The following is a 16,141-nucleotide window of genomic DNA, read 5'->3' as shown; positions in this document are numbered from 1 at the left end:
ATTACTCTGATATTTTATGAAAACCTATTTGTCGCTTGATTTTCCAAACTTAAAGATAGATCATCCAAAAAAATCACAGACTACACATCTGCTTCAAGCCAAAAATCAGAAACCTGATTCATTCCCGACTGCCAATTTTTTAATATAATCGATAAATCACATGGTATTTCTGATCTGGTATGATGTTTGTCAAGTTTAGATCAGTTACCAGTTCAATGCAACTCCCATACTTCTCCAGAAAAAAAGACAGCATATTACCACATTCAATTGATCAAATTGACAACTGTGAAAAAATCTTACTGGTCTGACATCCCCACATGAGTTGGTAAATTGCCGTGCCAAGCCAAAATCCAGCATATAACACTTCCTACAGGTGCTAGGAAAACGTCCCATTGCGAAGTTAGACTAGAAAGGAAAACACAGATAGATATATAGATATAGATATACACACAGATACATGTTTCAATATGTACATGTATTGATGCAGTAACACAATCATAGAAAACCCACATTCTAGTTCTCTACCCTTCCTTCCATATTTTCAGTTCTACTAAACTCCCATTAAATTTGAAAAAAAAGTTAAGAAAATCAGACAGCCTACTTAGCATACCTGAACAGCAGCCTACATGGTCCAAAGAGAATGTCATCTTACTTTGCCACTTAGAATATATTAATTTTTAGCAGGAATTTTCCAATCGTGTCACCCACTCACACATTTTGATTTGGACATTTCAAGAAACTACCAACCTAGGAGCTGACAAGTTCATCTAAACAAATGCAATAATATCATATATGCAGAATAAAGAATAAGGGGTGCAAACTGCCTTTTCCTTCTCATGGGAGAGGGAAGAACCAGGTATAAAAAACCCCAAACAAACAAACAAAAAACCCAAAAAAACCCCCAAAACAACCGAACAGTAAGAGCTGGAAAGTCAGTGAGGACATATAGAGGTAATTCATTCTGAGAAGCTTCAGCAAATTTTCTTATTTGCCTCTATGGATTAACATTCCATGTTATCCCTTTAAAAAAAAATTCTTCAACACTGCTAGTTTATGATATTTGAACATGTTGGCTGAATCGGTTCAAGTCTCTCCCCACCAAATCCCCTTAAAACAGATTACATGATATAAAAAAAGATAAGACTAAAAACAAGTTCTGTGAAATGGAATTGAAACTCTACATCTGAGCAAGCTGGAAGCTGAATGCAATTAACTCTAGAAAAACTACTTTTCTTTTTCCATTAAGTGAAACAGCAGTACCATTCTAAATAAATCTGAAATTCACAGCTGCTTCAATGTCAAAGGTTGAGGGTAAAAACCGATCAAAACCATGAATGGAAATGAGTGTGATCAACATTATTTTTAAATCCAACAGAATTTCAGCATTGCCTAATTCACCACATGAGGAAAATAACCAACCAAGCATTTCAAGATTTCAGCTCGGCACAAAGGGGATTGAGTGCACCCCCAGAGAGTTTGCAGACGATACCAAGTTGGGCGGGAGTGTTGATCTGCTCGAGAGTCGGAAGGCTCTGCAGAGGGATCTGGACAGGCTGGATCGATGGGCTGAGGCCAACTGTATGCGGTTCAACAAGGCCAAGTGCCGGGTCCTGCACTTTGGCCACAACAACCCCATGCAACGCTACAGGCTTGGGGACGAGTGGCTGGAAAGCTGCCCCGCAGAAAAGGACCTGGGGGTGTTGATGGACAGCCGGCTGAAGATGAGCCAGCAGTGTGCCCAGGTGGCCAAGAAGGCCAACAGCATCCTGGCCTGTATCAGAAACAGCGTGGCCAGCAGGAGCAGGGAGGTGATCGTGCCCCTGTACTCGGCGCTGGTGAGGCCGCAGCTCGAATATTGTGTTCAGTTTTGGGCCACTCATTACAAGAACGACATTGAGGTGCTGGAGCGTGTCCAGAGAAGGGCGACAAAGCTGGTGAGGGGTCTGGAGCACTAGCCTTATGAGGAGCGGCTGAGGGAACTGGGGTTGTTCAGTCTGGAGAAGAGGAGGCTGAGGGGAGACCTCATTGCTCCCTACAACTACCTGAAAGGGGGTTGCAGAGAGGTGGGTGTTGGTCTCTTCTCCCAAGTGACTAGCGACAGGACAAGAGGAAATGGCCTCAAGTTGCACCAGGGGAGGTTCAGGCTGGATATTAGGAAAAATTTCTTCACTGAGAGAGTGGTGAAACACTGGAACAGGCTGCCCAGGGAGGTGGTGGAGTCACCCTCAGTGGAGGTGTTCAAGGAACGGTTGGACGTGGCATGGTGGGACATGGTTTAATGGGCATGGTGGTGGTGGTTGATGGTTGGACTTGATGATCTTACAGGTCTTTTCCAACCCTAGTGATTCTGTGAAAGCTTGCTTTTAGTATAATCTATCTAAAAGATACATAATAAAAGATAAAATGGACTTGTATTTTCAAGCCAGGAAAACTGCATGCTAGAAAGCAATCGTGCCTTCTTTTGCGTGTGTAAGTCACAACATAACCCTTAAAGGGGAAGAAAAATTATTTCTTCTATTAATCTAATATATTGCCTCACACTGGTGTTTATCCTGGCTCAACATTTAATTTTCTAGCTTTTTTCCATCCCCTAACAACATTCTCCATTTCCATCCTATTTGAGTCCATAGACTCCATGATACAGCTAGATAACAAGATGTCCCCAATCCATCCCGCCAGCCATAAAGGAACACATTTCCCATTCAAAACTTGAATTGTTTTCATCATTAAAATCTTGCGCTCCAGCTAACTCCTTCTCACCTATTTCACTTGACATTCACTGCCTCTGTGTCCTTTCCCTATTAAATGAAGTCTTGGAGATGGCTCAGGGAGAATACAAGTTTTATAAAAAGTTGCAAGGAAGAATTGATGAAAATGAAAATTCCCTAATGCACAGAAACTTATCAGAGGTTTTATGTAAACATCATTCAGCTAACAGGAAATTTAGCTATATATGCCAGATATAACCAGCCATATTTGCATCTATTAGAAAACACAAGATCTGCTTATTTTTTCTCATTTACAAATTTTGAAAGTTCAGAGTTCTAATGATATTTTTAATATAGAGCAATATTCAAAATAGCTGATGCAACTTCAGGAATAAATTCAAAGAAAAACAGAAAAAATAGTAACAACAAAAGCGTGTTGCTATCAGGAAGGCACTGTCCTCATGACATTTTGAAAACACTCGATTTATTAGAATTGCACAATAAAACAATTGAATAGTTTTATCTTACAGTCTGTCTTTTCTTTCCTTGTTTGTTATAAATATATTAAATACAAAAAAATTGCTATTGAAGAGCTTACAAATACACCCTACAGATAGTATCTATTCTCTTAGATTTATTATGTGAAGATACTAATTGCCATGAGCTAAACTTATTATATCATATCTCATGGCAAATACTCTTGATTGCATGATGCTACAGATAATAGTTGGAAGTTTCATCTACAGAAAATTGCAAGGAGGCCTAACTGGAGACAATGATGACAAAGACCAAAGTTACTGTTGTTGCAATCCAATATTAATTAATAGAAAAAATCTGCCCTAGCTAATGAATAAACATTCAATTTTCTGTCTCTTCTCATTTTTTCATTTTAACACCTAGTATAGAACCTATTCTTATTTGTGCAGCCATCTAATGACCACATATTACTTGCCTGTTTTGATTTAATGGGCAGACTTACCGGTTTTATGTCCCTGTGCAGGAATCCCACAGAATGAATACTTTCAATAGATTCCAAAATCTGCTTCCCAAGCCGCAGAGTGGTACTAATGGTGAATGTTCCTCGAGACTGGCTCCGACGCAGGTCTGCCAAGTTCCGACCCTGATCAAATTAAAAGGTCGTTTTCATAAAAACATACTAATACCAAGATTCACAGCATAAAGTCTTCCTACTTCTTCTTCAGCTGTTCATGGTTAACCACTGAATACTCTCATTACCTATTCTCACATTTAAGTATAACACATCTCACCTAAATGTACAGAGTATATGTCCCTGAGTATATCTAACATTAAATTTAGAATCTATTTTTGAAAATATGACTCTTAGTATCTTTCTACTCCTAAATAACATGGACCAAACTAATCTCTATTAGAAGACTAGTACATACACTAGTAGATAATGTTGTATCTGTGTCACATCTGAAAAAAGGCAAAAAGGCCACTGAGAAAACACTCAAAGACTTCTTTACAGTCACCTCTAAGGAAAAGTACATAATTTATTTAATTACACAGCATATCTTAGATAACTTAACCAAACAGATGAAAAATATACTACGCAGAAAATGCACCCCCATTACATCACAGAACTGTTGGTCTGTCAAAATAACAGATGACCAACAGTATGAACTAGAGCACACTTCTATTTCCAGTATTCATATTCACCAAGATGATAAAGGTCAATAATCCCATAATTTTAAGTGCTAATCACCCATTTTATCCCTTTTCACAGGAACAAGTTTTTCAGTAAAGTGAATTAAGTGTTTTCTTTTACTTGCAAAGGGTATTTTTTCACTTTCATTAAAAAAGCCAACAAAATGCACAGACTAATAGATTCTATTTTAGATTGTCTTCAAGTGAAGACTTCAAAGGAATGTGAATTATCTCAGAAGACATCACAGTTCACTCTTTCAATAGTCAGGTCTTTCTGAGGATGCAAACTTTCTCCTTTCTGAGAGAATTATGGAAAGGATATCAAAGGATAAAGATATAAGGATATGCTCAATTTAGGGTTGCTCACTACTATGCTTTCATGATCTTTGGGGTTTTTTTTTTAATTTGTCATCCTCTAAAATTTTACTGGTATTTTCATATATGCTTGGCTAATAAACCAAAACACACATGCAAACTTTGAGTTCTGTGTGATACACTGACCTGCAACTGCATGACCACGTAGTTAAATCTGTCATTCCTTCCACATCCAATGAATCTACAGACATGATCTTTTCCTGAGAGAAAAAGAAGCAAATTAGCCAATAATAATGAAATTCTGTCGTTTATTCCTTTAAATACCTAGCAAATTACTGGAAGAGATAGTTATATTTCTTCAGAGATCTTTAATAAACTAAGCCCTGAACCCCCACAGTTCAACAGCTGTAAAACCAATGTCAGTTCTATCCCCAATTAAATAAAAGTTTTCTCCCATAAAATATGCAGCCCTACCACAGCTATCACTCTTCCATAAGAAAACATGTATGGCAACATGCATAAATGTCCACCAATTTGAGGCATTTGGGACTGGGAAAAGGTTATTTTCTTGCAAAGCTGATGGCTTGTTATAGACAATATTCCTAGCCACCATTCCTCTTTTTCTAAAAGCTGCAGCTGCCGTGATGAAAGGAAACAGTAGTAGTTACCTGCGGGCCATGCTTTGTATTAAAAAATTGTAGAAAATCCGCTTTATTAATATCTTTTTCTAGAATATTATCTTTGTTGTTTAGCTACAAAAGACAAATTCAGCTCAGGTACACTGAAGCAGACATAAAAGAACTGTAGCAGTTAAAAAAAAAAATCACAGTTTGGTTTATGTCAATTTTATTTAAAGCCTCCTCCCGTCCTAGGAGCAAACTGTGGAGAAGACGGCTGGTCAAAAACAACCACCTTACTATCCTGCAGTTGTAAGTCAAAGCATAAGATTCCCCAGAGAGATAGAGAAAAAGCCAAGCCAAAGACTGCAGTAGGGAAACAGAAGGGGAACGCAACCTCATTGTCATTTCAGGATCTTTGTTCATTGACTTGGAGAGAAACTGGGACCCCTTAGTCCCCACTCTACGACAGAACAGGGAACTGTAGGATTTAAATCCCTCAGGCCATTTACCTTCTTTTCTGACACCAGCCAAGAGAAAGCTGATGGTCGCAAGTGGCCACTAAAGCTGTGTAAAATTTGTGTCACCTAAGGTTTCTTTCACAAATTTCTTTACCCTTAGGATTACCGGAATATCATAAATAGAAAAAAAGAAGTGATAGGAGAAAAGCAATTAAAAAACTAAAAAAAAAATGTTACTGCTTTCAAAACACCATTACTGCTAGCTACAGATCTGGGGGCACTTTTTGTTCCTGCTGTACTCATAGCTCTATCAAAACCCTAAACCTTGGCCCTACAGCTTCTGAATATTCTCACTTCACTTGACAAAAGAGTGGTTGCCTTTTATTGCTTCCTCAGGAAGCTCTCTGCCATATACAATTAAAACAGATAGGCTCATTTAAACAAAGAAAATGGTACAGGATTAATCAAAATAATTTATTTAAAAATAATTATTTTAAAAGAAATCTTTACAACTTCAGCAAATACATAAGGGCTAAGCTGCAAGTATCACTGCTTTTCCTCCACTTTTCCCCTCCACCCATTTGTTTAAGTAAGACAGGCAATATTACAGACAGTATAATTTTATGAAGAAAAAGGATTTGCAGAGAATTTGTCAAGATGAAATTTTGTATATTCATTGCTGCACTTCCCAGTTAATGAAGTCTCATCTCAAATATTTATGATTCTTTTTACAGCCACTGTGGGTATGCTGAAGGAACATCTTCAGAGAAATATATATTAGTCAGATTTCATCTGACAAGTTCAGCAAATGTCCAAAACTCAGTTTGGTCAGAGAAACCCCATTTTAACTGAAGCAGCAACTCCAGTTGTGTGGTAAATTCTCTGGAAACTAACTTTTATAAAAATCTGAGGAAACAGGAAAGGACAGAAGTAGGGCCTGTACACCTTATTCAAATAGCATGATCCTCCACCACTCCAGTGTGGCTATACACATCTACCACACCTTTGCAGATACCTTCAGTTCCTTTTCCCTCAGTGAGAAAACAGTATTTTCTCACACCTGTGAGCCACATAGCTGGGGAGCAGGGGGAGAAGATGATGGTAATAGGCTGAAGTGAACAACTATGCTCCTGCTTCCTAGGGAGGGTACGAAGCCTATATGCCATTCCCCAGGCTGCAGTGTATCACTACAGCTAGATTTTCAGCCTACACCAGATGCAACCCAACATTAAATTACGCTAGAGAGCTGTAAATGAGTGAAGGAGAAGTCTGTAAGGTTGTGTGAGACAGAAACCAACTGAGTGAGTCTCACTCTCGCTGAGTGAGATGTGATAAATCTGTCTTCTCCCATCTGACTGTGGGAACAGATGGCCTAACAACATGATTAAACAAAACAACCATCTGTTGCAGCAGATTTCTTTCTTTTTAAAAAAGACAAAAACAGAGGTTAAAGAGTTAAACAGTATTCTGACAACAATAATTAGGAGACAGCATCATTGGCCGGAAAAAAAAAATCAAAGATGCAACTGATGTAATAAATAGCTGTATCAGTGAACATACTGCTCCTTCATAATTAAGAGAGAAGTCATACAACTACTCATGTATTTAAGCATGTTTTGCTAGATCAGGGTCTTAAAAGAGCTTCTTTGAAGTTTTTCATTATTCACTGTACTGCACATCTACAAAGTTATGACTCATTTCACCCCCGCAATGAATGACCATACTGTTTTAATTTTCAAAATTTCTGAAAGTAAACATAATAAAAAATAGTACATCCCTGCACTTCTGCCAACAGCTATTCTCATTTCAGTTTCACAGTTTCTGTGAAATGAGATTGTAATTCAGAAACACTCGAAAGCATGTTTATAACCTTGAGAATCTGCCTAGCTCTAGTAAAGACTGGAAGAGCTGTTTTCCTGGATTGAGACATATTACACCTGTTTATTTAATTCTTTCCTAAAAGCCTGCTTCTTCATAATCTTCCCAGAAAGTGTACATGGTAATAAATACATTTTTTTTTAAAAATTCAGGTCCACGCATCAAGAGAATTCTGAATGACACTGTCAGCTCACTGTCTCTCATTAGATACTATTCATAGATCAAACTTTCCAAACATTTGCAAGAAAAAGGATTTTCATGACAATTACATTCCTTCCTTTGATTTATGTCCAAGGTAACTAGACCACCTTGAAAGTAAGAGAACATAAGCCCTTTGAGAAAAGGATAGTAATTATATACATACATATATATATACACACACACCAAAAAAGGATAGAAGATAAAAGTTGGTCTCAGAGGATATATGCTATTAGAAGGTTGTTACAAAAATATCTTAAAAGAACTATTTACAATTTCACCTGCTCTGAATCTGCATGAAAAAAACTTGTCAAAAATAAGAAAAATTTCTACACGGTAAATGAAGCATTTAATAAAAAATATACTTCAAGAAGCAATGATAAAGTTGTTTTCTACTCCCCATTTTTGCCCATTTTCTTGATTTTCTCCCTGCTTCAAATGTTAAGCCGTTGCATACTGAAAACTTGGGAAGGTAGAAAAATCAATGGAAACGGCTCCTAGGACCCAAGATTTTATGTAAAACATAAAATGGTCTCTACCATAATCTTATTATTAAAAATCCTTTAAGTATGGATACAAATATACGCATGTAAAAATAAAGTTATATATCTGTGCAAACTGTAAATCTCAATATATGCAAAAGGTTCACCCTTGACCCATCTCTTACTGTAGTCACTTTCCTGATCATCTACAGTGTTCCCTGTCTAAAACCAGAGCAGTTACACTATAATGTCACCTCTAGTGTTACTATCATGGAATCACCGACTTTTTTCTTTTTTTTTTAAACTGTGCAAGAGATAAGAAGAGATAAAAATTAAGGAATAATATTTAGATTGTTTTCTCATAAGGAATGTTGTCAAAAGAGCTCCTTCTAAAGATCTAATACAAAATCAGGGTTTCAGTTATATAAAACCTTCTGTTTACTGTTTTCTCAGAGAACTAATATTGAGAAAATAAATATCTGAAAGATCTTTATTTGGATTATATATTATTTGGATTATTTGCCTCACTGCATGTTGTTCAGGTGTTTCATGATTCTGTTCTTTTCATCTAGACAACATTTCACACGATTCAGTAGGACCAGAGACCCTTCTGCAGGAAGACTTGGGTTGTTAAAGGAATTAGACTCCCAAAGGAAGACTGGTAAGAAATTATGTAAGACCCTATGGCAATTATTCACAAATCAATTTTCAATTTTTTTACTATTTCAGCAAACATTTTTGGTTTTCAAAAATATTTCAAGAGGTAAAAAAGTTTTTATTAGGAAAAAAGCATTTTTGTAACATCTTAACTCGAACTTCACTATACTTAAATTCACAGTAGAAAGTCATAAGGCACTCCAGTTATGCAGGCTATGTTTTTACAAATACATTGGCATTGTAGTGCTACCAGATTCCAATACTTTATTTCAGTTATTACTATCTTCCTTATTACTTTAGCTGCTTCACCTATACCATTTTAAATACTCTGTTTTTTGCTAAAAATAGAATCAAGCTCATGTGTGCAGAAAAAAAACCTTGAAAAATTAATTCTGAGCATTTAAAAAAGCAGAATTACAGAGTATTTATTTCTTCAAAACTCACTATTTTTAAGATAATTTCTTTCAAGAACATTGACAAATGCTTTCTAAATTTATGATGGTAATACTGAAATTTACTATTCATCTCTGGACTAGAAACTCTAAAATTCAAAGAAAGTTAATATGCAGTCCCTGAATCTCCTTGCTCGATTATATAATACTAGATGTTTTGTGAAAGTCTTTAAAAAGATATAAACAGAGGCACAGTTTGTTAACACTATAACATGTGACATGCTTGACCTCTTAAATCTATAGAGGCTGTCAATTTCTGCTGCAATGTGACCTTTACAGCAGATTAGGCAGCACCATATGTCATGCAGATTTTGTTTTATTCAAACTAAGAGTTTGGAAAAATCGGGCTGCTGACAGGGACAGATGTATTAATCAAAATCTTCCAGATTCAAAATATTTTTTTTAAAGAAAAAAGTCACCCTTTAAACTTTCTTTTTATAATCTTATGTTGTGAAAAGCAATGAAGAGAAGGCATTACATATTTCTCTGTATTGAAAGCTTCAGACATTGAAGTATTTAAAGGTACATCAGAAGTGACAATTCAAAGCTGTGATCACAAATGTTCAAGGACCTGAACCCTAAAAGTATTTCAGGACTTCACATGCCAATAAGGTTTTTTCTACAAGTTACAGTATTTTAAAGGTTTTTTTTGTTTGTTTGTGTGAGATTTTCTGAAATATGTTTCCCATTTCAACATTAGAATTATTCTTGGCAATACTTGCAAAGGCAAAGAAATACAAATATTCTTATCCTGGATGCTATATGAAGGACCCGCAAATATTCAATGCGAGATAGTACAGAAAAAAAGAGACCATCTTTGAAGGGGAAATAGAGGGCTAACAACAACAAAGTCTAGAGAAAAAAAGGTAAGAAGACAGGGATCCAGAATAAACTACAGTTGAGCATAGGTTTTCCAACGATTTAATTTTTTTGTTGTACTTTTTATTTTCATGTCATCCTGTTTCAAAGAAAAGGTCCATTGTAGCAAAACTTTCAGAAGCTGAAAGAGCTTCTACTCCACTTTTAATAACCATTTAGCAAACCTGCAGAATATGGGGGATATTTACTCAAATTATGACTAAATAGATATTATAATGATTTTGTAAGAAGATAACCCTGACATTCTACTTCCGGCATGTCCAGCGTACTGCCCTACCTTGCAATTTCTTCAACACAGCTACTTCCATTTTCAGCACTTGCTTTGGCTGCTGAGCTGATTCGACCTTCAGTGCAACATTTTCCCGAGTAAGCAAGTCCAGTGCATCGTAAATTTCTCCAAATCCTCCGCCTCCTATTTTCCTCAACTACATTGGGAAAAAAAGAAAGAACAAAACCAGATTTAAAAGAGGGGAGAAGAAAAGAAAGGAAATGAAACATCAGTACTTCTTTGTACTGCCTGCCATACTGCAAATGCTGTTGTATTACTAATAGATTTTAAAAATAACATAATCATATCCTTCAGTATGTAAAAGAACTACTGAAAATAAAATTTCTTGGACTTACTGAAAAGAGACAGCATTTTCTATTATATGCAGTGACTTACACATAACAGCTAAATCATAAATTATAAGAAATGGCTAAGATTATCTTTGAATATATATTTTAAATGTTACTCACATTTGCTTATGGTGCACCAATACTGTTCTTATTAACAGACATACTAAAGAAATTTGCACCACTGAAAGTTTCATCTCTGTTAGGAAGAGCTAAAAAGAATGCTCGTGGCATATTAATTAGTTTGCACTACATTCAAAGCAAATATTAATAGGTGTGTTTTCACTCTGCTTTAAATGTTCACAGGGTTTTCAGTATCAAAAATGTCAATGTTATTTCATGTAATGCTTTCATATGGTGATCTCCCCTGTAGATACCATTCTAAAGCCTACAAAAGAGAAAAGGAGACAAAAAGAACTTACCCTAAGAAACACACAATATTGTATTTTTACTATATTTCACCCTGAAAGAACTGACATGGTTTTCTAAATGTCATTTGAAAACATACAGTTGCTAGGGTTATATGACTACACTGTATTAAATGTCATCTAAACATTCTGGGGATCTAGAGACCAGCAATATGCTGACCTATCTTGAGATTCTGAAAATAAATCTAATGTCTCATAATCCAGACAATCAGCTATCTGACTGAGAAGGAAAAACAATTTTTAAAATAGCCTAGGCCCCTAAGAATAAGGAAGAAGGTAACAGATAAAATACTCATATTCTTTACTTACATTTTTCAAATCATCTTGCATGAAATTTTTATTCTGTATGATTACAACAATACTCATTATTTCATCATGCCCTTTCTGTCCTGAAGATCTTATACCATTGAAAGCAACTGCTATTTCAATATTCTCAAGATGAGGAAAATACGGTCCAACATATGTAGCATTACCTACGTTACTCACTTCTGGCCAATTCAATGCCAATTTTAAAAAGGTGCATAGGATAGACAGCACACCACATTTTCAGACCTACAGAAGTAACCCACCTAAATATCTGCTTCTAGTGCAATAGCTGTTGACTGCAAATTCACATGTTCATTTCTTTCTAACAAGTACACTAGCTGTTAGCAAATGCAATCTCCTCTTCTCCATAGGCTGTATACTTTCTCTGAAGCAGCATAACAGGCTTAAGCCTGTTACTCTTTAACCTACACATTTCAAGAACTTAACAAGTTCAAGTACAGAGTATCACAAATCCTGAAAAAGAAGTTTGTGTCTTTGGACATGACTTGTTTAAGGTACTACTCAGGTAAGAATCTAGGGTTAACTCTGAAATAATGACAAACCGTGAGAAATAGAAACTTTTCAAGTCCGATGAAATACTCGGTATAACTTAGTTACATTTAGATGTTTTTAATACATGCAGAGTGTTAATCCTCACAAAAAGGAAAGACATCTGTCATCTAAATATTGGGAAAAATTGCAAGTTTTAACAGGATTTTATATATATATTTTTTTTAGAAAAGTATGAAAAAAAAAGTATGTGTGTATCTATGTATATCTCTCAAAGATGTAGTTTCATGACTAATTCGGCCATTTTAAGTCTGCCCTTTTCCGTTCCACCTTTTATTCTGGTAATGCCATTATCTTGCCTGAGCTCTGACCTATTAACGGGGCTCCAACAGTTAAATGTAGACATTGATCTAACTGTAGTTTTCAGCATAAGCACATAAATTTTCAGCATAGTACCAGCACAATGGAGACAGTGAGAATGCATGATGAAAATGTGAGAGGGGAAAAGAAGAAAGGTGACACAGTCATCCTCACCGCTATACAAACTTACAGCAGTTTATCATATAACTTCATTTATCAGCTTTGAGAAACGGCCAGACTGAGAAAGACTGCCTCTGAAAGGGTTTTTTTTCCTTCTGCTTGTGTGCTTAAAAAAATTTAAAAAACAAACAAACAAAAAAACCAAACACACCACCACACTAATAAAATAAACAGACCAATTTCTATCCTCAGATAAAGTATACCAGAATCATTAATGTACATCCAATAAGGATGTCAGTCAATAATTCCAGGCACAAATGAACCTCTCTTTGTAGAAAAAAGTATTTTCCACGCCCTTTGTCACTGGGTCACGCACCACATTTAGCAACAAGCCCACATTTTCCTTGGTCTTCTTTTTGCTGCCTATGTCCCTGTAGAAGCCTTTCTCTTTGCTTTTCACATCCCTCACCAGTTTCATCTGCCAGCTGAGCTCTGGCTTTCCTATATATTCATCCCAACACACGGAGGCAATGTCTCCGTATTAATCTTGGGCAGCCCATCCCTGTTTCCACCTTCTGTTTGCTTGCGTTTTGCTTTGGAGTTCAGACAGGAGCTGGCTGTTCAATCACACTGGCCTCCTGCCACAACTGCTCAACATCTTTTACCTTGACAAGGACCATGCTGCCCTCGTTTACACCTGCACCACATTCTCCCATTTTGTACATTAGTTTCAAGCTTCTCTTCTTTGCATTCAGCCTCTCACACCCCAAACTCATTCTGTCCGTTCTCTCTTCCACTCCTATCTCTTTGTATGTTTCAAATCTAAAGCATACAATTTCCAACATGTTTTGCCTTGGTACTTTCGCTTACACTGCATATTGAATGACATTCTTAAATGTACCTAAAACCAATTATCGTTACAATCAAGTCTCTCCAAGTCACGATTGTAATAAATGTTTCAAAGGCAAAAAAGAGGGATGAGAAAAGGTGTCGACAGAGGATAAAAGCAAATGCTAACAGACACAGAGACCAGTAGAGAGAGAGGGTGTCACTAAGGAAAAAATATTTTAGAATGCCTTTTCTATGCTTACTTTTCAAAATAGGATCACCCTAAAGAACATCTAGGTTAAAATTAAATTTAATTGAGCATAGTTTTTAAAAATGTTCATGTCCACAAATTCCAGGTATGTTTTCACAATTACAAAGACCAAGGTCCTGAACAGCAAAAATTCTGAAAACTGCATTTCAGCTGCAAGTCTTTACATAACTTCCAGAATATGTACTTTTTTTTTTCTTAAAAGTAGTTACAACAAAATAATCTCATGCAATCATACTACAGAGCTTCCATTCTTCAATGGGGGGAAAAAAAGCAGGATACTGGGAAAGTTCTACAAGGAACAATCAGAAGTACTATTGGCAATTAGGGATGGTACTCATTGTCACCAAAACTTGAAAGTCCACCGCTTTATACCACCTCATCTTTCTACACAAGGAATTTTAAAGTACTCTAGGGCTTCAAGAACACTAGCAAAAAACTTCAGTACTTCACAACTTAACAGAACACTATTAATTATGTTAATATATATTGTGTCAAGCACTAAGGAATTTCTAAAATTTGCATGCTGTTTTCTTCCACTGGCAGATTGTCCTACGAAATCCTGAATTCAGAAGGAAGTATATTGCCTTAGATGCCATCAAGAAATTCTTAATGTTTGCTACAGAAATTAAGAAATTGAAGAGTTACCCACAGACAATATTTGACATTCATCTGCCTGTAATACTTGATTTGGAAAGCATACAAGTTAAAATGTATAATCGCATGAGATGAACAACAGCCTACTATCAAATTTTCCAAAAGACACCAATCTGATCATCATTCTTCATTACATAGGAAAGAAAATAAACCTGAAGAAAACAGGACTACTGTTGCATGTATCAGAGAACTGAGTAATTTTGTAGATAGTGATATATTAGTATACTGTTATCTATTTATAATGCTATTTTATTCTATTTGATCTGATTCAAGACAATGCTTTCAGTTTTTACTTCACTGCAATACTGAGATGCAATATAAGAAGGTATTTTATAAATGCTTACACCCCAAAGATAGCCGTTTAGGTTCTATTTACACAAAAGGAAATACAAAGGTTTCCTACACAAAGCTTGTATCAGCTTCCTGCATTTTTAAATGAAGGATAGCGCACAAGATAGTTGAAATTATTTTCTCTACATGAATTTGAAATGAATGATGAATCTGTGTCTTCTGTGTTCAGTCTTACAGTTTTAAATAAAATATTGAAATATGAGAGTAATATAACGCAAAGATGGTGCAAAAAATAGTGATTCAGTATCCATTCACAGCCTACTTAACACAATGTTCTATTATGAACTGGCTTTTTTTTTTTTCAAATCTCAAAAAAATCCACAAAAAAAAGAATTCTAAAGCGACCAGGGGAATGGAGAAGGAACTATGAGAACTCAGCCTTTTTTGCCCAGCAAAAATAGTTTCAAATGGATACTATTTCCCTCTAGATGTAAACCAAGGATATGAACACCGAAAGGGAACAGAGCTATTTATGGTAAAGCCAATACTGGCACACAATCAAATGGATATAAATCAGCCAGGAATAAATCTATGCTACAGAATGTAACAAACAAAAATAATTTCTAACTGGAAGAGCAGCAAGGTGCTGAAAGACCTTCCTATAAGGAGTAACAAATCTCACAATCTGACTAGTTTCAAGAGTATACCTGACTGATTTCCAAAACAGACTGACATAATCACTGGCTGATTGGATTCAATATACTAACAGGACTCTTCCAGTTGCACTCTGAACAGGCACTAAGTCAGGATTTAAAACCTTTCCTAGGTCCTTACCAGAAAAAAACCCACTTTAAAACCCTGTAACTTCTTTTTAAAGTTAAAGTCCTTTCACCATTTAACACAAGTATTAAGCAAAATACATCTCACAAGAATTTTTAAACAGATTTCAAAGCACAAACTACTTCTTTTTAAAAACCTGTTTCAAAGAAGATAAAGAATTGCAGGAAGGCATACTCACCACCTTCCATCTTTCTTTGACCAAGATTCCCACGCTGAGGATGTCAGGCTGCTCCCCTCCTCCACTCATTGCAACCTCCTGACGCGATGGAGCTGCTATGCAAAGTCTATGTCAGTAGAAACCATCCAGATCCCGGCAGTGGCTTCCATTTAACCAGTGACTACAGAAACAGAGCAGAGCATGGGATCTCGATGATTAACAGAATAACACGAAATACAGAAAATGTTGTGTTTCTCACCTAGCACCTTAATTAGTTTTTGTATCCCAGAGCGACTTATGTTGGAATTCTAGCCAAGCAACTTCCAGTATAGAAAGAAATTCAACTATATTCTTCCTTATTTTTTTAACCTGTTCTCTCTCAAACTTCCAAGCCCAATCTCAAAATAGTACTAACGAATATAAACATTTTCAGAGTTATATTCTGC

General features: G+C 36.0%; 1 protein-coding gene across 1 annotated transcript in view; it reads right to left on the bottom strand.

Annotated features, from left to right (window-relative positions):
* Window positions 1-15,785, bottom strand: part of TTBK2 (tau tubulin kinase 2) — a 74,061-nt gene extending 58,276 nt beyond the window's left edge. Inside the window, exons 1-5 of the mRNA XM_059819722.1 lie at window positions 15,717-15,785; window positions 10,593-10,740; window positions 4,878-4,951; window positions 3,688-3,828; window positions 301-405 (exon numbers count right to left, since the gene is read on the bottom strand). Coding sequence (XP_059675705.1) covers window positions 301-405; window positions 3,688-3,828; window positions 4,878-4,951; window positions 10,593-10,740; window positions 15,717-15,785 — 537 coding nt within the window. The remainder of the gene's footprint in view (window positions 1-300; window positions 406-3,687; window positions 3,829-4,877; window positions 4,952-10,592; window positions 10,741-15,716) is intronic.
* Window positions 15,786-16,141: the final 356 nt, after the last annotated feature.

This window comes from Gavia stellata, chromosome 7 (genome assembly GCF_030936135.1).
Source record: "Gavia stellata isolate bGavSte3 chromosome 7, bGavSte3.hap2, whole genome shotgun sequence".
Taxonomy (NCBI): Eukaryota; Metazoa; Chordata; class Aves; order Gaviiformes; family Gaviidae; genus Gavia; species Gavia stellata.
The sequence above is the reverse complement of the archived record's forward strand: the minus strand, read 5'-3'. Positions and strand labels throughout refer to the sequence as shown.